General features: G+C 41.4%; 1 protein-coding gene across 5 annotated transcripts in view; it reads right to left on the bottom strand.

The window, feature by feature from the left end:
• KALRN (kalirin RhoGEF kinase) overlaps positions 1–22,762 on the bottom strand; it is a 786,138-nt gene that overhangs the window by 269,110 nt on the left and 494,266 nt on the right. For all 5 annotated transcript variants that reach the window (XM_075933149.2, XM_075933142.2, XM_075933143.2 and 2 more), the window contains exons 12-15: positions 19,964–20,133; positions 16,857–17,031; positions 10,542–10,737; positions 3,844–4,010 (exon numbers count right to left, since the gene is read on the bottom strand). In XM_075933149.2, the coding sequence (XP_075789264.2) occupies positions 3,844–4,010; positions 10,542–10,737; positions 16,857–17,031; positions 19,964–20,133 (708 nt within the window). The remainder of the gene's footprint in view (positions 1–3,843; positions 4,011–10,541; positions 10,738–16,856; positions 17,032–19,963; positions 20,134–22,762) is intronic.

Raw genomic sequence — 22,762 nt, 5'->3', positions numbered from 1 at the left:
AGGGGTGAGGACATGTCCTTGAGAGGCTCTCTTCCTCAATATGAAAGATTTTATGAACCACTGATCTATCCTATTTCTACTCTCTCAGGTCACAGAACAACACACTTTGACATTTTCCACTTAAATGGCCCCAAACATCTATCCTGTTGGCATTCAGACCTGTGAAACATATGATTTAAAGCAGAAACCTTTCCTAAATGAGACTTAAATAGATACAGACAAGAAAAAGACTTTTGATTTACATGAGCCATTATGTTAAAATGCAAACATATGTACACGTTCCAGAACTCTGCCTAGTTTTCTGTGTCAGCAAAATTTTACCAGAGCTATAATAGGTGTCTGTGGCAACCAAATCTCAATTGACTCTCAAGAGCAAGTGCAATTTGATAATAAAGTAGAGACCATTCATTCTAAAACATGAAGGAAATCTGGACCAAACCAGAGATGAACAACAAGCCAAAATCAATATATTTTCTAATTTCACTAAGTGGTTGTGAATATGACTCATCCTCCTGGGAAACCAAATACAGCCACTTTAGGATAGGGAACAGATATATTTTAATTTGACTCTTTTCAGGAGAAACCAGCTTCAGTAATTCATACGTTAATTGGGAATAGATTTTTTTATATTCCGTTGAACAAATAAAATGATTCTTAGCTATCGGCTTACTGAAAGGTCACAGGATAATGAAGGCTTTGATGGTCAAATACTGTTAAGGAAACACTAATTCAAGATAGCTGTTTGTGTGCCTTTTTTTAGGAGTTAGATAGTTTAGTTCCATAACTTAAATTTTCAGATGTTTAGTTTGTAGAATATTCCCAGGCACAAGCCTGTGAATTAAATTAACCCATCTATGCTTCTAAGATCCACAGCTTTAGTTATCCAGAGAGCAGTTATCACTTGTATTTTTCTAAATACAATTATGTCATAAAGGGCCCAATCCAACCTCCTTTCAAGATTCACATTTACTTTATTAGGACTTAGATCAGGCTCAATAACAACAATTTGAATTTATAGAATTCCTGTTCCATCCGGTACACTATGTTCTAAACTAGTGCTGCAGTGCACTATTAAATTGCCACCATGTTTCATTTCAGAACTGGCTACGTTGCAGTGAGTAAAGTGCTTGTTGTAAATATCGTGTGTGAAATATATTGTGTGTCTAGAGAAAGTCAGACACTTTATAAACAAAGATAATAATAATAATAATACATAGCCTTCCATTCAGAAAGATTCTAAAGCACTTTATAAATTCCACACTCTTCAGACCTGCCACTGAAATGCTGGATGACCGTATTCTCAAGATTAAAAACTAGGATACATTTGCGTGGACAATTTTTAAAGTTGCAAACTACTCAGGCAAAAGTGCATTTTGCAACTGCTAGTTTCTGGCTCAGCAGCCCCAAGAACATATTTCTCAGCCTAGAGAATTTTTGCCAGAAATCACACAATCATAGGCCTAGAAGGGACCTTAAGGGGGTCATCTAGTCCAGTCCTCTGTTCTTATGGCAGGACTAAGTATTATCTAGACTCAACTTTGGAAGCCCCAGGAGTTACAATGATACTCACAGCACATGCCGAGGGCCGCAACTTAAGTGTGGTTGAATGTATATGCAAATATATTTGCAAATATATGCAAATAGCTTCTCACAAAATGCACCCGCACACCTGGCACCTGCTCCCTGGGGGCTAGAAACACTGACACCCAGTACCAGTCTGTTCCAGCCAGCCTGTCCGCTTGAATCTTTCAAATGCTTGCCCCGCCTGGGAGACACCTTGCTGTTGTGGAGGCCATGTCCAAAGGATCCCACCCACAGGCCTCGTGTTGAGTAGCCCTGATCTAGACTATTCCTGACAGGTGTTTGTCTAAACTGCTCCTAAAAATCTCAAATGATGGAGATTCCACAACATCCCTAGGCAAGTTATGCCAGAGTTTAATCGCTGAGAGGACGTTTTATCTAATACCCAATTAAAACTGTTTTTGCTGCAATGTAAGCTCATAGCTTGTTGTCCTTTCCTCAGATGTTAAGAACATTTTTTTGCTCTCCTTCATTTTTTACAACCTGTTATGGTATCTCCTCTCAGTCTTCTCTTTTCCAGATTAAACATACCCAAGTCTTTCAATCTTCCCTCATAAGTCATGTTTTTCAGACCTTTAATAATTTTTGTTATTTCCTCTGGACTTGTTTAATTCACCCACATCTTTCCTGAAAGTGGCACCCAGAACTGGACACAATACTCAAGTTGATGCCTAGTCAGCGCGGAGTAAAGTGGAACAATTGCTTCTTGTGTCTTCCTTTTAACACTCCAGCCAAAACATCCCAGAACGATATTCAATTTTTTCTAACAGTGTTATACTGTTGACTCACATTTAGCTTGTGATACGCTATGACTTCCAGATCCCTCTGTACAATACTCCTTCCTTGGCAGTCCTTTCCCATTTTGTGTGCATGAAACCGATTGTTCCTTTCTATGCGGCGTACTTTGCATTTGTCTTTATTTAACTTCATTCTGTTTATCTCAGACCATTTCTCTAGTTTGTACAGATCATTTTGAATTTTAACCCTATCCTCCAAAGCACTTGCAACCCCTTCCAGCTTGGTATTATGCACAAACTTTATAAGAGTACTCTCTATGCCATTGTCTAAATCATTGATGAAGATATTGAACAAAACCAAAACAGAACTGATCCCTCTCTGACCCCACTTGTTCAGCTTTTCCAGCATGACTGAGATCCATCGATCACTCTCTGGGAATGGTTTTCCAATCACTTTTGCACCCCTCTTATAGTAGCTCCATCTAGGTTGCATTTTGTTTACGAGAAGGTCATGCGGGACAGTATCAAAAGCAGATGTAATGAAACGTTCTGAATCAGTTTCCCATGAAATATTGAACAAGTATAATTAACTATTCACTTTGTGCAAAAGAACAGCGTTGATAGTGTCTGTGTTCTTTGGTAAACACAGAGCATCTTTTACTTCCCCAAATAAAATTATTTATGTAAAAATCTCAATATTTTCACAGATGAAATAAAAAACTGGGATATTTCAAGTGATCGGAAAGACATTCTCAGAGCATCCCATGAAAAAAAATCAAGAATGCCCCATTAAACCAAGACATATAATCATTTCACTGAAATGCAGCCATCTTTGGAGTGGAAAATTGCAGCTCCGTGGCAGCATGCAACTGTATAAGACAGCAAGTGAAGAAATATAACATCCAATCTAAAGCTACTGAAAAATTTAGGCAGGCAAAATACAACTGACTGATCTTTAATGTAACTGGAACTAGAAGACATGCTAAAATTGCAAGATACGTGGTTACAATCTACATATAGTCAGGGTTCTACCTCTCAACCACAGATGATAAACTTGGTTGAGCTCCCCACAAGTCAGTGATAATGGGAAAAAAAAGAGTAAGGAAGCCAAAAGAGAGTGGCATCAGCTTTAAAGTTGGGCACTGAGATCTCCACTAATGAGACCAATGCTCCACAATGCTCTTAGTTTGTACCCCAAATCCTCATATTTCCAGAGCACATTCTGTTCTGAGGCATACTCCAGTTTAGGGTTAGTTTTTCATGCATGGCGAACATAACTCCCATTAATATGCATGGGATCTTGCACATGCACAGAATATGGAACAGACTCCTGTTATTTGCAAAGGCTCATTTTGAAAGATGTGAACAGACCAAATACTGCTACAGAAAAGGATTAACACTCCATACACCTAAAGGGAGGCAATTTGGCAGAAACAGTTTTAACAGCCTGCACATACTGTAATTGCTTTCAAGACACATTTAAGCTACCACAAAATGGTTTAATGGCTGTAGTAGAAAGCCTGACCTGCTTGACCTCAGCCTGTAGGTGCCGGAGCTGTAGGCACTGCTCTAGCCGTTTGTGAGTCTGATCGGCGTTAAGCTCTAGCTCATGCTGTTTCTCATGAAGGAACTCCAGCAGCTCTTGCACTTGTGTCGCAAGATCAATGTCTTTTTCGCAGATTAGTTCAATGCCTGCAACAAAATGATACACACAGAGAAAGACAGTTTCATTTATTTGAAAGTCCTTTTGCAGCACAACTCTGACACCTGACACATTGATTTGAATCTTTCTTGATTCTTGGTAAACCCTTTCACAAACAACATATGGTTTACCCTGGTGCACATGTTTGTTGAATGCTATGACAGTATTGTTCTGTCTATCACTGTGTGTAGTGAGAAAATGAAGTTTCCTTGTTGATTGCTCCTTATTTTGCTCATCTGCAAAAAGAAAGAAAGAAAGAAAGAAAGAAAGAAAGAAAGAAAGAAAGAAAGAAAGAAAGAAAGAAAGAAAGAAAGAAAGAAAGAAAGAAAGAAAGAAAGAAAGAAAGACTATCAACTTTCATTTTGTCCTCAATTTAGGATGGTAAGCTGGGGGCCCATAATGTGGAGTGTCCCTAAAGTCTGCCAGGGTCCTTAGGAGGTATGGTTATAATTTATACTGTCCTTTTAGGTTGTTCTCAGTTATGTCATGTTTCAAATCATTCCCAAACCAGCCCTAGAAGAGGAGGCATGAAAAGGTGGCTTAGTGTTCCCTTCCCCAGTCCCTCAAAGTCCAGCACTGAATATGCACAACTGGATCAGCAGATCTGGTCCACTGTGTTACAGTCCCAAGAAAAACAATGTAGAGAAAAATATTGCATTCTTTGATATGTGATTTCACCAGTGTAGCTTACAGATTTGACCTGGCCCTTATTTGACATTCTACTCTATGGCAATCCATGCAATGAAAAATCAGCAAGGGTCTTTGTCCCATTGAAGTTATTTAGAATTTTGTTATTGGCTTTAATAGAAGCAGGATACTAATTATAATACTGTAAGCAGATTCAAATAAGTGTGAGAAAACACTGTGCTGTCCTGCAAAGCCATTGATTATATAAAATAAAACAAGATTAAGAAAAAGACCCACCCCCACCCCACAAGTGTGAAGGAAGAAGAGAAATTATGATTAGAAGATTTATTCTGAAGTATCTTGTCTGTGTCCCAGAGTTCCATGACTTTCATCCTTTGTCACAGTGACATCTGCAGAGGGCAGAATTAGAAACCAAATCAACCCTATGTCAATCCTACCTTGTCTCTTCCAGTTTCTGGATTTATTAAGAAAGGCACCTGGGAGTGAAACTCATTGGCTGATTCTCTTTCCCAGCCAAAACAATTTTTTTTCATTACCATACTAGCTGGAGTTACCCAGCATTGCTCGGTCTCACTCCCCGCCAGCTGATTCGCTCCTTGCCCCCGCCACTAGCCCTGCTTCCTGCCGGCCGGTTCTCCTCCTCCCAATCTCCCCTGGCCAGCCCCGCTGCCCCCGGCCACACCCAGCAGCTCTTCTTCCTGCCAGCCGCCCCTCCCCCAATTTCCCCTGTCCAGCCATGCTGCCTCCCGCCCCCTCCTCCCTGACAAGCTCTGCTTCCCACCGGCTGCCCCTCTCCCGATCTCCCCCGGCCAGCCCCGCTGCACCAGCCTCCCCCCCACAATAAGCTCTGCTTCCCACCAGTCACCCCTCCCCCAATCACCCCCAGCCAGCCTCGCTGCCCCGTTTCCCCCCCCCCAACCAGCCCTGCTTCCCATCCCCCCCTTCCTCCTGGCCAGCCCTGCTCCCCTTCCAGCCGGTTCCTCCCCCCCCTCGCCACCATGAAGTGTGGCTGGTTTTTTTTTTAAGACTACCTGGTAACCATAGCCGCAGGGGGGTAGGGTGGATGCCCAAGCCATTGTGCGTGTGGGAGTGGGGTGAGTCCCGGACTTTGGGGCCGCAGGCGGTGGGCACATGACCTAGGGTGGGCAGTGTTGCCCCTGCAGCGCAGTGGGGCGGGTTATTTTTGATATGTACAGGTTGAGATTGGGCCGGATTGGGTCCAAAAGTACCTTAAAATCGTCTCCTGGAGGAAAGGTTACCCCATGGAAAATTTGGTTGTGGTAGGTCTTATAGTATCCAAGTTATTAGAGTACAAACATACAAACATTCTCCTTTATATATTAGATACGGAGGAATGGCCCCAGGCTTCACATTTAGGATCTGGAAATGTAATTTATGCTCCCATTCTAGGGAATGAAGTTCCTTCTAACTGCCAGACACCATGAGTATTTGTTAAAATTAACCTGATACCATGTCTTAGGACAATGCTGGTGTTTTGTATACTTGACTTCACCATGCCTATTTGATATTAAACTCACAGTTTTCCATCATGCACGCTCAACTGATGGCATTTTGACTGTGCTAACTCATCAACAGTAACCAGTAGACTGCCTAGGATGTTATCCAATGGAAGCCCGCGCTCACTGTGATAGATGATTTGCCCTTTCTTGCTTGCCACATGTCGCACAGATTTATGCCACACTGCCAGCATATGCAATGAGAAAGCTCATTCTTTTCAAAGGTGGATTTATAAAATAGAATGCATTTTCAAATTGTATTTTTGGAATAATTTTACACACAAACGCTCTCACCCGGAGGTTTGTGATATGTAAGCACAACCATTTATTCAATACATGGAATGTAATTTCAGTTTTCTTCAATCATCTCATTACTGAAGGGGATTTCAACAGACTGGTATTCAGTGGAGCAGATTTATTCAAAACAGTCACAAGTAAAACAACATAAACACACCACAGCTCTCACGTATACCAGCATAAATTTAGACACATCACAGAAGTGACTACATTTACTCTGGATTTATGCTGGTGTAATTGAGAGCATAATTTAGTGCACTGTACCTACTTACATATCTTTTCTTCTACTTTTTGGATAACTACAAATGTTTAAAATTATACACATTCAAATAAGGCCTGATCCAAAGTACAGAGAAAGTCAATGAAAAGATTACCATGGACTTCAACAGGATTTGGATCATGTCTATATTAAGATTTCATAAAAAGCCTAATTTTCCAAATCTCTTCCAGTCTCAGAGAGACTTATTCCTGTCCTGATTTAGAACCCAGTTCTGGAACACAGCCTAGCTCAGGAAACTAACTTAAACACATACTTAACTTTAATTCAAGTTAAATTCTTGTTTAAATGCTTTAGGAATGGACCTAAGCATGTGCTTAACTAGAGTTAAACCAAGGCTTTCATAGCCTCAGCACTTCCACTGGGATTGATCATTAGCTGGTGTCATGGAAGACAGGTGTACATGGCCACAATATTTTATAGAAATACTTACCATGGGCTTGATGAAATTAAGCAATGACTGTATCTAGCCCATAGGCTATAGGTTCCCCACCCCTGCTCAATTGGTGAGATCAGCTAAGGATCAGCCCACTGAATTTATGAATTTAGTAGGATTGCTCAGGGTGTAAATCAACACAGAACAGGAATTTATGGGCTAACTTAAATCTTGGTTGAACTGCACATTTCACTTGGACTAACATCAAGGATAAACTGACACTGTCCCATACAGAAAAAAAGAATGAGATTTTAAAGACAGATTGCTGTATGGTCAGTATTGGGGACAGCATCTTAAACTACAGTTATTCCCATTGTCTTCAGTAGGACTAATTGCATAGCTGGAGTCAACATAGCTTTACATTAAATTTCTCAGGTGGCCCCACTGTGGGAGGTAAATGGGGCTGTGTCTAGATTGGCATGATTTTCCGGAAATGCTTTTAACGGAAAATTTTTCCATTAAAAGCATTTTCAGAACAGAGTGTCTAGATTGGCATGGACGCTTTTCCGCAAAACCACTTTTTGCGGAAAAGCGTCCGTGCCAATCTAGACGCGCTTTTCCGCAAAAAAGCCCCGATCGCCATTTTCGCGATTGGGGCTTTTTTGCGCAAAACAAATCTGAGCTGTCTACACTGGCCCTTTTGCGTAAAAGCTTTGCTCAAAAGGGACTTTTGCCTGAACGGGAGCAGAATAGTATGTCCGCAAGAAGCACTGATTTCTTACAGTAGGAAGTCAGTGCTTTTGCGGAAATTCAAGCCGCCAGTGTAGACAGCTGGCAAGTTTTTCCAGAAAAGCGGCTGATTTTCTGGAAAAACTGGCCAGTCTAGACACAGCCTGGGAGTAACTTTCCCGTTGACTTCCCTTACTCCTCTTGATCCCATGAAGTATCAGGGTCAACAAGGACTCCATCAGTGTTTGATTTAGCAGGTCCTTATTAGACTCACAAATCAAACTCTGGAAGAGTGATTTCTGGAACATTGATCTCCAGGTAAGTGTAGACAAGGCCTCAGAAATAAGAAAGTAGTTCAGACTCCAGGATGGCTCAGTCACTCCTTGACTGATTGCCAACAATGGTGCTAATTACTGCCAGCTGTGACAGTGGTTGTACACTATCATGGGCTGTGGGTAAGGGAAGCTAAGCCTCCCCAGATGCCCACTAACTCTCTGGTCCAGCTCCAGGACTGAGCTGGAGCAGGACTCAGTGCTTCTCTTGGTGGCCTGGGCTCAGGGCTCCAACCCAGACAGGGCCCCTCTGAAATGCTCTGAGCACCAGTGAGCTGGTTGGTTTGGGGCTGCTCTGGGTGTCAGTGGACTGACCAGGATTCAAGGCTGCTCCAGCCTGCAGGCTGGCAAGAATGGGGGCACAGAAGGACCTCAGGCAGAAGAGAAGGGGCAAGAGACTAGCTTCTTTGAACAGGGGTGTATGCACCACCCATATACAATACTGACACCTGTCTGTTGGGAACACAACTGGGACTCCCAAATAAGAGTATATAGGTCATTACTCAGCTATCAGATGGTAACAGCTTTTGGTCATGAATGACTTAAGTTAGAACTGAAGAGACTAGAAGATACACAAACGAAGTACATGAAGATGTGGTAAAAGGAGTTACACCAGGGCTGATATAGGTTGTCTAAGAGCTGTAATACTTCGGGCCAATTCTTGGCATTGGAGACAGGAATCAGAGCTTACAGGAGAGCTAATCTCAAGCCGGCAGCCTCATCAGTACATCTGGCCTTGACTGGCTAGAAGGGCAAGCAGGTCAGCTCTTAACCCACCATTGTATTTGCTCCTGCCTTGCACCCAGCCTAGTCTCTGTCCTACTAGTTAATTATCCTTAATTGAAATAAGGAACGGTAGGCTCCAAAAAGCAATTACAGGCAGTCCCCGGGTTACGTACAAGATAGGGACTGTAGGTTTGTTCTTAAGTTGAATTTGTATGTAAGTCAGAACTGGTACATATTGTAGGGGAAACTCTAGCCAAACATTTCTCCAGAGCTCAGTTTTATTCTCCCACACCTCATTTCCCTCAGTCCTTTATTCTCAAGCTGAGGTGTCTGCTGAGAAAAGCCGCTCCGCGTCTCCCTGGTCTGCTGGGGGGGGGGGGGGCGCTAGCTTCGCGACTCCCTGGTCTGCTGGGGAGAAGCAGCTAGTGCGGGGTTGCCTCACCCCGTTTGTAAGTAGGGATCTGATGTAAGTTGGATCCATGTAACCCGGGGACTGCCTGTACTGTCCCATACTTTGCCATTCTCCAAATATTCTGCTTTCCCTGTAAAACAGGTAGGAAAAACCTTCAACTAATCCCTATTATACTTGATCCTCAAGAAGTAGTTACCTTTTTGGCTTGGGAAGCAACTAGTTTTTCTTAGATACACATGGACTTCACACAGGGAGATTGAGGTAATCATTTATAATATTTTTAAGATCTCATCAATTTAATCTCTGTTCTATTGTTTGGAATCCAGATGTTTCTACTCTCCTGCAGCTTAAGAGTTCCAAACAAACACAGTGAGCTTTTCCTTATACCAATCAACTGGGCTCTTGTCTGTGCTCTGCTCTGAATCACATCCTGTACCTCCCATGTCTTCTGCTCCAGTGTGTATCTGCTCTGGATCATATTCTGTACCACCCATGCCATGTTGTTCTGGGAATATTTCCAGGAAGAAAAAAAAAGTGGCATCTTGCTGATTTACTGTGGGCAGTTTTACCAAACCACAAAGCCAGAGACCAATAGGAAAAGCACAGAGCTGTGAGTAGATGCTGTGCAAACTTCCACGTATGGTTTGCCCAATGTCCCTGATTTCCTATCTTGCAACATCCCCTCTTAGTTGCTTCTGAGCTCCTGTTAACCAGTTTGCCAAATTATGCTAAATATTATCAAAATGTATCTTGGGGTTAAATGTCTACAACAGATTAGGATGAGACCAAGAAAATCAGTTTTATTTGTATCCTGAAAAGTCTCTTCTTATTTTACTCAAAGATGGTGAAAGAATTGTTCTATGCACCTTTCAAGGCATGTGGTAAGATTTAAGCATCTCACAAATAATTTTAGCCTCTGGGACCATATGCAGAGATTAAGCTGAATGATTACTTTCCCCAGGTAAGAAAACAAAAAATCAGGATTTTACAGTACTCACTGGAAACTTGAAACTTTTGCTGAGAAGCAGGGTACAAGACACAAAGCAACTTCTCCGCGAATATGCCATTCTGCAGAATGCCATTCAAGTCTGCCATTTAGGAGCACATGCAACTGGACATTGCAAGTAAAATTCCAATACCTTATAACAGATTGTTTCCTTTTGTATTTTAGTAAATGGACAACCATTAAGCAAACCATCTTGCTCACCTGAAGCCTGGACTTCCATGATGTACTGGTGTAAATCTTGTCCTTGCTGAATAACCTCAAAGGTCATGTTGTTCATAGCCAGTTTCCGTTCGGTGTGGCGCTGCAAGCGCTGCTCAGCCAGAGTGAGGTCCTCAGTATTGAAATCATTCATCTGTCTCAGCAAATCTTCATTCCAGGCATCTAATTCTGCTGTTACCTTCAAAGGAAAAAAGTCACATATTGTATGTATGGGAAGCCAACCAAAGTTTATTTCAAAACAGTATTTAGATCATCATAATACTCCTCCACAAATAAAGTCTGATTCTGAGCCACTTAAAATCAAGGGGAGTATTTCTGTGGACTTCTATGGGCTTTGGAGAAGGCCCTTAAATAGCACTTTTTTTCTGTGGATCTCAAGTCTGATAAAGGTGTTTGAGTAATGTTAAGTTATTCACAGGCCAGGAAAATATAGTACAGAAATGACTTGTTCAGTGACACAGCAAGTCATTAGCAAAATTAAGCACAGAACTATAGTTCCCAGCTCTGACCTCTACACCAATATCTAGCAGTAATTTGCAGAGTTTGCTTAACTTTGCTTCCTTTGTTCTGTGATTTCTGTTTACTCATTGATTAAACAAAGACTGTGAATGGCTTGCTAACTACAAAAGCAGCTTCTGCTCTCTTGGAATTCATACCTCCAGATCAGCTGCTAGAAGTGGGTCTCATCCTCCTTGATTGGATCCACCTCGTCATCTCCAGCCTGATCCTGGCCTGCATATTTATTCCTGCCTCTGGAAATTTCCACTACATGCATCTGACGAAGTGGGTCTTTGCCCACGAAAGCTTATGCTCCTACACTTCAGTTAGTCTATAAGGTGCCACAGGACTCCTCGTCGCTTTTGCAGATTCAGACTAACACGGCTACCCCTCTGATACTGTTTACTCATTGTAATAATTGGCCTATTTAATCTAACAGTCCCATTATTATTATTTATATTGTGTTATCCCCATAGTACCTAGGCAGTAAATGGGTCCAATTGCATTAGCTTCTATAGAATCACATTTGAAAACAGATACAAATAAATGAGGATAAAGAGCAATAGGAGAAAATGAAGAACAGGGACAAAAGTAATGGTAATCAAATCTTGCTGTTCAGTAAATATTTAATCCATATTTCGGCACATACATGAAAGATTTCCAATTTTCAGAGGTGCTGAGACCAAGTTCTCACTGAAGTCATTGGAATTTGTGGTTGCCAAAATATATACTTAGGAGCTTAACTTCAGAAACTCATTTTTTAAAATTTTGGCATTTTATCCTAGGGTCACAAATCAAACCAAAAGCACAGAACCAAGGATTTCCATGTCCTTTGCAAGTTGTTTTGGATGGGGATTTAAAAGACACAGTTTTAAATTCAAAATGAGAACATAAACTCAGGACCCTTTTTCAACTCTTCTTTGAAATAAGAGGAAACACAGATGTGTTCACACCAGGCAGTCTGTGACTATTTTACAATACCTGGGACTGAAGTCCCAGGGTGCAAGACAGAGCGTAGGAGATCCTGAGGGCTTTCTATTTATATTCAGATTATTCCTTTATCCTTTCCACTCAATTAACTTTAAATAATAACTATCTCTGTTTACAGTCTCTTTGGTGCCCTTCTTGGTTCCAGTGGCCTATGATTCACTCACGCTTCTCAGTTAATTGGAGCCTCTGGAATGTGGTGGTTTATTAGCAGATTTTCTGTTCTAACAATTGCTAAGTCCTAGAGAAATGGTCATGGTAGAAATCACAGAAGGAGCTCAGTAGAAAATTAGAAAGGCTTGACCTCATTGTAAGCCTCATTTTAAGTGGGCAATAATTTTTGAAGGGGGGGGGCCACTTCACAAATTCAGAAGTGGCCGTGGACCAACCCGGAAGGGGCGGGGCCGCTGGCAGAAGGGGTGGGACCTTGAGTGGAAGGGGCGGGGTTGAGAGCTACCCTACCGTGAGCTTTGCTTGGCCTGGGGTCCCTGCCCCATGACTTTTGGCTAATGGAAGGGACCTGGAGCAGAGGGGAGGATGCCGGGGCTAGCCTCCTCCCAGAGTTGTCTGGGGTGGAGGCTTAGATTTCATATAACAGGGCTCGTGGCTCCTGGCCCCCACTGCTAACCTGTTGTCTGTCAGCTGCCCAGTAGGCACAAGCCCTTTGAATAGAACCAGTTGAAAGGGCTCATGCCTCCGGGCAGCTCCCAGTCAATGGGCCAATGGGGCAGAGCTATGAGCACTTTTCAATTGCTTCTGTTTAAAGGGCTTGCGCCTTCCGGGTGACTGCCAGGAAATGCAGCCACCCAGCAGGTGAGCCTTTTAAATAGAAGCGGTTAAAAGGGCTCACATCTCTTTCTCCCTAGCAATGCGCCAGAGGTGCGGGGAGCTGCGAGTCCTTTTACGTGCCTCTATTTAAAGCGGAGGGGAAGGGGAGGCAGGGTGCCTTCCCTGTGCCTGTCAGGCGATGCGTTGCCTAGCATCTGTAGGGAACACGAGAGCCTTTATATAGAAACAGCTGAAAGGAATTGCGCATCTCCGGCAACGCGCTGAGGCACCAGGAGCTGCAAGTCCTTTCAGCTGTTTCTATTCAAAGGGCTCTCGTGTTCCCCATGACTGCTAGGCAACACGTTGCCTGACAGGCACTGGGAAGGCACCAGCCCTTTAAATAGAAGCTCTTAAAAGGGCTCGCATCCCCCTCCTACTCTGAGGCAACACACTAGGGAAGGGGCTTGGAACTGCCTTGCAGGCCAGATCAAAGCCCTATGTGGGCCAGATCTGGCCCGGTGAGAGGCTTTTGCCCACCCCTGTTTTAAGCTATGGACAACATAATGAACATCTACAGTTTAAAGTGAGAATAGATTTCCAATATTCATGGCTTTGGTACTTGAGGTTCCATACAAAGCCAGTGTTGGTTGAATGTGCTGGTAGAACGGGCATTTGTCTAACCGGCTCTGAGTACTTTGCATTTGTTCTTATTGAATTTCATCCTGTTTACTTCAGACCATTTCTCCAGTTTGTCTGGAATATTTTGAATTACAATCCTATCCTCCAAAGCACTTGCAGCCTCTCCCATCTTAGCATCATCTCCAGACTTTATAAGCATACTCTCTATACCATTATCTTAACTACTGATGAAGATATTGAACAGAGACAGTCCCAAAATTCCATCCCTGTGGAACCCCACTTGTTATGCCCTTCCAGCTTGACTGTGAACAATTGATAAGTACTCTCTGGGAATGGTTATCCAAACAGTTATGTGCCTACCTTATAGTAGCCCTGTCTGGATTGTATTTCCCTAGTTTATTGATAAGAGGATCATGCAAGACTGTAACAAATCTTTTTCTGAAGTCTAAGTATACCACATCTACCACTTCTTCCTTATACATAAGGTTTGTTATCCTATCAAAGTAAGGTGACAGGTTCATTTGCTCTTTACAAATTCATGCTGACTGTTTTTTCATCTCATTATCTTCCAGATGCTTGCAAATGAATTCTCTAATTATTTGCTCCGTTATCTTTCCTGGCACCTAAGTTAGGGTACGTCTAGACTACATGCCTCTGTCGCGAGAGACATGTAGATTAGGCTACCAGACATAGTAAAATGAAGCGGCGATTTAAATAATCGCCGCTTCATTTAAATTTACATGGCTGCCGCGCTGAGCCGACAAACAGCTGATCAGCTGTTTGTCGGCTCAGCGCGATAGTCTGGACGCGCGGGTGTTGACATCAAAGGTATTTGTTTACCACCCAGGTATGCCTCCTGGGACAGTGCCTCGGCCTTTGTAATTTTGCCCCTATGTACTTGTGTTGTTTATGTTCATACTTTGTAATTTGACCTAATTTCCAATTTTTGTAAGATCCCTTTTTTATTTTTAGATCATTCAAGATCTGGTGAAGCCAGGGTTGTCTCTTGCTATATTTCCTATCTTTTACACAGTGGAATAGTTTGCTCTTGCTCCCCTAATAATGTCTCTTTGAAAAGCTGCCAACTGTCTTCAATTGTTTTTTCTTAGTCTTGCTTCCCATGGGACCTTACCTACCAATTCTCTACATTTGCTAAAGTCTGCTTTCTTGAAATCCATTGTATTTATTTTGCTGTTCTCCCTTCTACCATTCCTTAGACTCATGAACTCCATCATTTCATGATCACTTTCACCCAAACTTCCTTCCACTTCTAAATTCTCAACCAGTTCCCCACGTTTGTTAAAATCAAATCTAGAACAGCCTCCCCTCTAGTAGCTTTCCCTGCCTTCTGAAATAAAAAATGGTCTCTAATACATTCCAAGAACTTGTTGGATAACATGTGCTCTGCTGTGTTACTCTCTATATATCTAGATCATGGGTTCCCAAACTGGGGGATGTGCCCTCTGGGGGGGGGGCATGAAGAAATTCCGGGGGGGGGGGGAGTGGAATGCAAGGTGACCCAGCCAGCACCCCCCGTCAATCACACCCCAATTTTTGCTGCTAATTTTTGGGAGGGGGGTGCGAGGGTTTCTCAAAAATCAAAAAGGGGGCATGATGCCGAAAAGTTTGGGAACCACTGGTCTAGATAATTGAAGTCCCTCATCATCGGTGTGTGCGTGGAGGGGACTTCAACTATCCAGACACCTGTATCACACTGGGGGATACAGTGTGAGAGGTAATATCTTTCTGAAGTTCTTGGAGTGCAACCTGGACTGTAGGGCTGCTGAGCCTTCTGTCCCACTAATCTGGGGTATACCTCACACTCTGTGATGCTGTTGCCAAGCCACAAACCTCTGACAGGTCCTGTACTTACACAGGCATCCATAGGAAGGGACATCCCGAGGTACCCAGCCTTCCACCCCAGAAAAGAATTATCTTGTGAATTAGCATGAGAATTATCTAGGTGCTTGTATTATAATAGGGGACCAAGGGAAATAAGGTATGAAACTGTGAGAAGCTGAGAAACACATGGACAAGGCTGTGAACATTGGTAGAGTGGCAGGGAGAGTAGACAACATGGAGTTTGACAAGACAGGGCAAAAGGGGACTATCACAGAGCCAAATGCATATATCAGACTAAAAGCTATAGGACAGTTTCCAGGAAAGTCATTGGAATCGTATGCAGGTCCATCAAATGCCTTGGTTTAGAAACACAACACAGACTTCAGGATCTGCTCACATAAGGACCTGTGCCATGCATCTTTTTTCACTTAGTCTGTACTGTATCTGTTGCACATTGCTATAGATCAGTGCATCTAAGAATCTGCATTCACAGCTTTTCCATCTATTATAATTTAACACAATTTCTTGTCATAACTTAAAATAAAATGTCACCTACGAAGTGTTATATAGCATTCTAAAGTTTCTATTAACTATCAATATAGTCCATCAGAACATCTATTGAATTAAATGCAATATCTTTGGGAATTTATCATCATAAAACACTTTAAAAAGGTGCCACATTAACAGATGTATTCACTCTCCAAGGTATCGTTGAACAACCACAAGTAAGATATAGTAGCAAGCTGATACCTCATATAGGTCAAGTACAAAACACTCTGTTCCAGAATATACGAGATACAAATTAACTAACTTCTCAAGCCTCTAGTATCACATTCAATCAGATGTACAGGTAAATATTTATTCAGATTAATTAAAAATCTGTTTAAAATTACACAGTCTAAGCAAACCACATTTATGTAATGTACTAATAACGGTTTTCCCTCCAACAGCATTTGATTTAAAAAAGGAGTACAAGATAGAAATATAAGACCTCTTTTTTAATCTTCTTACAGGAACATATAATGACCTGATAAGAACTACAAGGCTTCTGGCACATTATTTCTCTTTTTCCCCTTTATGAAAAACAACTATTGTTCCTGCAATGTTTTCTAAGAGAACCCTTCATTTGTTTAATAATTTGTTGCACGAGGTGTTCAAAGCCATAAAATGCCTTTAAAGAGAAAAATCTCACCTGCAAAAGATCATGAACTTTCAGATTGGCAAAAGACAGGTGTGTATGACAGGCATATGTAAACCACTGTACAATCCATGCCATAAAATTGATCACCAAAGTGTTCAGATATGCTGAATACAGTCAGCTTGGCGGACATGAACCTGCTTCAGACTCTATTAGTATATCACAAAAGCATATTACTGGTTTCTAAATTTCCAATTTAACAATTGATTTCTATTCATCTCCTAATTCTGCCAGACATCTATGTATAATCAAAATCTTCTGTGATTCCCTGGAGCTCTGTGTAACGTGGTAGAATATTAGTCAGAGACGTAGTCACCACCAACCACCACAGATCTACCTTTATAGATTACCCAGACAGCTCTTACCTCAATGGTGTACTGTTCAAAAATCCGGAGCTGAAGGAAGATGTCTAGCTTAATTTTCCGCTCATGGAAGAGCTCTTCCATCTGTACCTGGGCCTCGTCAAGTTGCTGAAGGACAGATTCAATGTGGCTGATGGAGCTATTGTGTGGAGTCTTATTGTTGGATACCGCTGAGTCCCTGTGGCAAGGCAGGGAGAATGGTTAAAGCTCAGCATTAATGCAAGCAAAGAGCAAGAATTAAACACTCTCAGTTCTGTGCACAGCTGAGAAGCCAGCCTAAGCACAAAGGGCTGGAGGAAGGTGTATGCAATGCTCATTTTTTCTGCTTGTTGAAATCCTGTGTTTCCTGAACGCAACACAAAATCAGAACAATGAGTACATCTTGTCATATGTTATGACACTTTGACCCTGGTACACTAAAAAGGAGTTGGAGGGGAGAGGAAGAAGGCAGAATGGCACATAAATCTGAACTGATCTCTTGAGGAGTCTGACTGGCAATCCCATTTAATTCTCGTCCAAATGACCCATTTCTTTCTGCAATCAGCCTGTCTCAGAGGCATCATCCTTAAAGCTGCCTAGTTAAATTATGCCACTATTTGTGTTGTTTCTAGTGAATTTAAAAGAGTCAGAAGTATTTTAGCCTAACAAGATTCTTCTGATTCCCCTTGATTACTTACTCAGAATAGAACATAACCAGGACAAAATTCCAACACTGCTTTTTTAAAACAGTGTAAGTATTTTAAAATACTAAAAGACAGATTGTGACTTGCCCTTGTGTAGGTGCCCAGGGTGATGGGTAAGCTTCAAGGAATCTTCCCCTCACTGTACACTCCATGTTCCCAGGAGAAATCAGGAACTGCTCCTGCTATGCACCCATAGCACACATCATCCCAAAGGGGGCAGAGAGGAGAAAAGGCCATGCCCCTCCCTACTCTGCAGTCCAACCAATCAGGAGCAGCAGGTTGTACAATCTTAATGGCAGGGCTCTACCTAAATGCAACAATCTGATCCTGAGACAGCTGTGTCTTATAAACACAGGGTAGAAACTATTTTCATTATTGTCAGTTTCCTCTTTATCAGCTCTCTCACATTTAACTCTAGAGATTTGGAATCAGAAACGTAAAGAACTTGGGTTCTTTAATATATTTTTGTTCTGTGGGGTTTTATGGATAAATGAGCTTTTGAGGGCATTAAGAGCTAAATTCTCCCATTAGATTTGCCACTGTAGCATTACCTATCTTCAGCAAGAGACATGTAGAAGACAGAATTGTGTGCCAAAGTTTTGGTGCTTAAGCTAAAATAAGTAAAATTCAGAATGAAGTTGTTTTCTTTTCCCCCTACAGTACGCAGTAGTAGCTGTGTTGCTTGAGACATTTAAAATCAGATAGCTTGAAGCAGTTTAAATTATACGGTAAGGAAAAACCCTGAATTGGCAGTGTAATTAGTAGGATGAAGCAGATGAACCAGCAGACATTTGCCATTTCTAGTCCCTATTAATCGGTGATTCTGTCTTGGTAACAAACAAACAAACAAACAAACAAATGTTAAAACATCAGTTGATGGGATTGCATCAGCAGCAGACTGGCACTCCTGTACAAGCATTGCAACCTAACACAGTTACTTTGAAACTCCTGTTTTGCACAGTTCCATGGGGAAGCACATTGAGATACCTTATTACCAAACACAGTACATTCCCCTAGCTTGTAGTCTGTGGAACTAAGACCATTCCTACTTCTATCCTTCCTTATTCATTGGCTCACAGCAAGAAATATCGAGCAAAGAATTCCTGTTCTTCCTTCCTGCACTCAAAAGGCTTACCTGTGATCCAGGTAAATCTTGTGTAACTGTACACTAAGGAAGAATCATTTACAATGTTTGTCTTATCCTGACTGGACCAGACCCTGGAAAGGCAGGACATGAACCCATGACCCTGCCCTCCCCAGGCAAGTGCCCACTCCCCTAGGCCACATGGGTTTCTGCAGCTGCCAGCTTACTATGGAGGGGCCCCTTATCCCTCCTAAGGAAGAGTCATTTACAATGTTCTTTCTGCCCACCCCCATTCCTATAGCTGCATAAGGCTGAATTATATTCAAGCTTTGTATAGCTACACCATATATAACAAAAGGTCTTTTCATGGAATATACATAGCTGCACATGGAGGAAGCGAGGGATGTAGTTTATATCAATAGATCCCGTATAGAAGACTCGAGACGTGTACCACCGTGAATGCCAAAAATCTTATTTAGTCAGATCCTATTAAACAAGTTACAACGTATCTTCAATTTTAGTGATGATCACGTGGTTACATTCCTGGCAAATACTGGAAGATTCTCCACACCAGAATAACATTCAAAATACAAAAACAGAGGGTTTGATTCTCAGTCACATTTGGAAAAATCAATAAAAAACCACTGAGGTCAAAGTTAAACCAGTGTAAAACTAGTGTCAATGAGAGCACAATGAGGCTCTTGGAATGGAATTTCTTGATATGTTCACATGGGATAGAAACAGTGTTTAAGAAACTCGTGTTTACTGACAGAACAGAAACATTTCTTCAAGTCAGTCAACTTGCACATTCTAAAATGGGTATAAAGAGCAGCTTTAATTTATAAAACAACTGCTAATACAAGAACAATCTGACAGCATGAATAAACCTTCCATGGAACCATGTACTTCTATGCACAATGAAATACTGTGACCTAATAAATAGCTATGTAGGTTTTATTTACAGGCATACAGCTTTCATACAGCAAGAATAGTCATATAATTTACTAGGCCAACCATTTAACAATCAACCACTCTCAATCATTTAACAATCTTCTGTAAATATTCTCTCATAAATATTCACCTGAAAAACATTTAATCTATATAGGTACCAATCCATTAGATATAGCAACCCATTGGGATCCATCGATTATTCTTCTTAGTCTCCACAAAACACTCTTTGCAATTCCAACAAAATACTATAGGAGCCTGAATCATCATAAATATAAAAGGCAGTGAATGAATCCTCCTGTTAAATTCTAAGTTACATTTCACACATTAAATTGCATCTAATGCACAATGCTTCACCAAATTTCTTGACATCTCTCCCATGGCAGAAAACATACCTGAGCTGTTGGATTAGATCTTCGCCTTCTTTAATTACATTGAGGGTAGCATCCAGGGTGGCTGTTTGCTGCTGCTGAAACTGCTTGATAAGCTCCTGAACGGCATCCACCGAGTCAGCACAGACATCCTCTAAGAGCTCCTTCTGCAGATCTTCCATCCATGTCCACAGCTGTGAAGGAGGGGAAGGCAACACAAATCAGAAAGAGACAGAGGCTGAGATTTAACCCTTTTATCCTCTAATCCCATTTTAGAAAGCATTAATCACAGTTCTGCACACAAATAGTTTCAGATATTAAATGATACCAAAACCAAAAGGTTGTATTGATTTCTGGATTCTGATAGGTGGAAATTAATAGTAAACAAAGTAAAATAATACACATATTAAAATATAGTGCACTGTATTCCCCAGTTGAATTAGCATCTCAGTCTATTAAATATCACTAAAACCTTAAACTAATGTGCTGCTACAACAAACTCTACATACAACAAATAAATTATAACCCCTTAAATTTGCAATGACCCAGGTCCTGATGGGAACTGAGTGTCCTCAACTCCCACTTACTTCACTTGGAGCTGAAGGTGTTCAGCATTTTGCAGGATAAGGCCCTAAGAAAATATATCAAGTGTATGGCACTGATTGATAACCAGGCAACTGCTTTCCACACAGTGTTTTTGCAAAAAGCCTCCCTGCACCGGAGGCTGTGACTTTAGGATCTAGATGAAATCCAGACATAAGACAGTCGTGACCCCAATCAATGTTTTACAGACAGTAGTGACCCCAATCAATTCTATGCTGATCCATTCATTCTAAATGGTCCTGGCTCTTAAAAACATCATTTTACTAAGTGTTTAGATTAGAATTTCTAGCCAGCTGTTCACTCATTAAGATCTGAACAGCAGAGAAGGCCAACCTCTCTACTAAGTTACAAAGCTTCCTGATAAGTACTAAGGTTTCCCCATTAAGCTTACCTTGAAGAGCAGCAAATCCTTATGGCTCTATGAGAGATTATTTTTCACTTGATGAGTCTATTCTCTATTGTTTTCTGCTGCATCTTGCGCAAGGTGATGGGACAAGTCAATGTACTGAGAAGTGTCACCATCCCAATTATGAGAATTTTAGAAAGGCCAGAGCTAGTACATTGGGCAACAGTGGAACTGTGTTTTGTCTCCTGATCCAGGCAGTTAAAAAGTGACAAACCATGTTATTCTTCAGAATGTAGCCCAATGAATATAATCCTATTGATTTGTTGTGGGAATCAGACTTCCTATGTTCTATTCCTAACTCTGTTACTATTTGTATAACCATGGGCAACCACTTAGAAAGTATTTTCAAAAACATATGCATTTGCTTGAGATAGAGCCAGAATATCTGAGCTCATTAACTTTCCAGAGGATGACCTTTGATTGTGAGGATTTGCATAACAAAAGCTATCAGAATTTAGGTCATCCTTGACCAAGACGGTTTTAAATCTTTAGATGCCACCAATCCCTGGGAAAGCCTAATACAAAGGATCAGTCAGTATTAATAAGATTATGAAGCTATCTCACAAACAATTTGCAAAAGGAATCTGACTCAATTTTATCATCATTTCACAGCTCCCAGGTGTAGTACTACTAGTAATTCCAATTAATATAATTCACTACAAGGTCTTTCATTTATGAGAGCAGCAAAAGTAACAAAAAGAAATCCACTACAGCATCACTTGGAGGTTAAGTTTCCATGGATTCAGTAATGCTTTCCCACACTGACTGTTCTAGCAAGTTCCGGGTCCCTGGTGTGAAGGGGAATGATCACTAACTCATGTCAGAGTTTGCTATTCTGCACAAGAAGTCTAATTTTTATGTTTGTAGCCTGGAAACCTATATACTTTCCTTTCCTGGAAGAAGTTGGCTTTAGCAGTAGTATAAATTGGTTATAAGTAACAGTTAATATATTTAGGATTTTTTAAAGGAATTATAGCTAGATAATAGTGTGTGGAAATTTCCAGCTAGGTCAGGTCAAAGCACAAAAGGCCAGTGTGCTGATATAGTTTAATTCTCCAATCTAATGAGTGCACCCTCATATTCGTAGGGTGTGGAAATTTGTTTCTGGCCTTGAGGGGTGACACAAGGTGACACAAGAAGGTGACACAAGAAGGCCTATGACACCCCACGGCAATTAGCATGGAGCAGGATTTTCTTCCTCAAACTCTCTCCTTTGTTTTCCTTTACAGTATTAGTACTCTTGTAAGTCTACTCTTACAAGTTTTCTTTGCTACAATACTCTCTTATCTCTCACTGAGACCCTTGCTTCACCAACAGAATGAGGCTGACTCCTCAGGATCTCCAGGAAGGTGTGAGAGTTTGGTGTTATACTAGGTTATTATTGCAACTATATACTCTGGTTGCATTTATGCTACCATCCAGGGCGAACAAATCAATTTATGCAGCCACTGCCTTGGGCATTTTATGGTGTGAAATCTTAATCCACACCGTAATAAAAATTGCTTTGATTTGGTATCACCCACAGCATAAGTGTGATTGCTGCGGTTCCCAAGACCTGCATCCAGACATAGAGTTTAGCCCTTAATTTCTGTGACTGGGGTGCAGGACAAACTTAGAAACTTTCTGGTGAGATAATTGGTGAGTCTGGAGCCCAAACGATATTCCTAACTCCAGTCTACATGTTGCACTGTGGAGAGTGGTACTAAGCACTGATATTTCTCATCAATGAGTTGTTCTTCTCACCTCATAGTAATTGTGAGGCTCAAATTCCACCTGATTCCACTAAAAAATGGAATTTGATTGAGGCACTCAAC

Source organism: Pelodiscus sinensis, chromosome 7, assembly GCF_052426305.1.
Source record: "Pelodiscus sinensis isolate ZL-2025 chromosome 7, ASM5242630v1, whole genome shotgun sequence".
NCBI lineage: Eukaryota > Metazoa > Chordata > Testudines > Trionychidae > Pelodiscus > Pelodiscus sinensis.
This window is presented reverse-complemented; position numbering and strand designations above follow the sequence as displayed.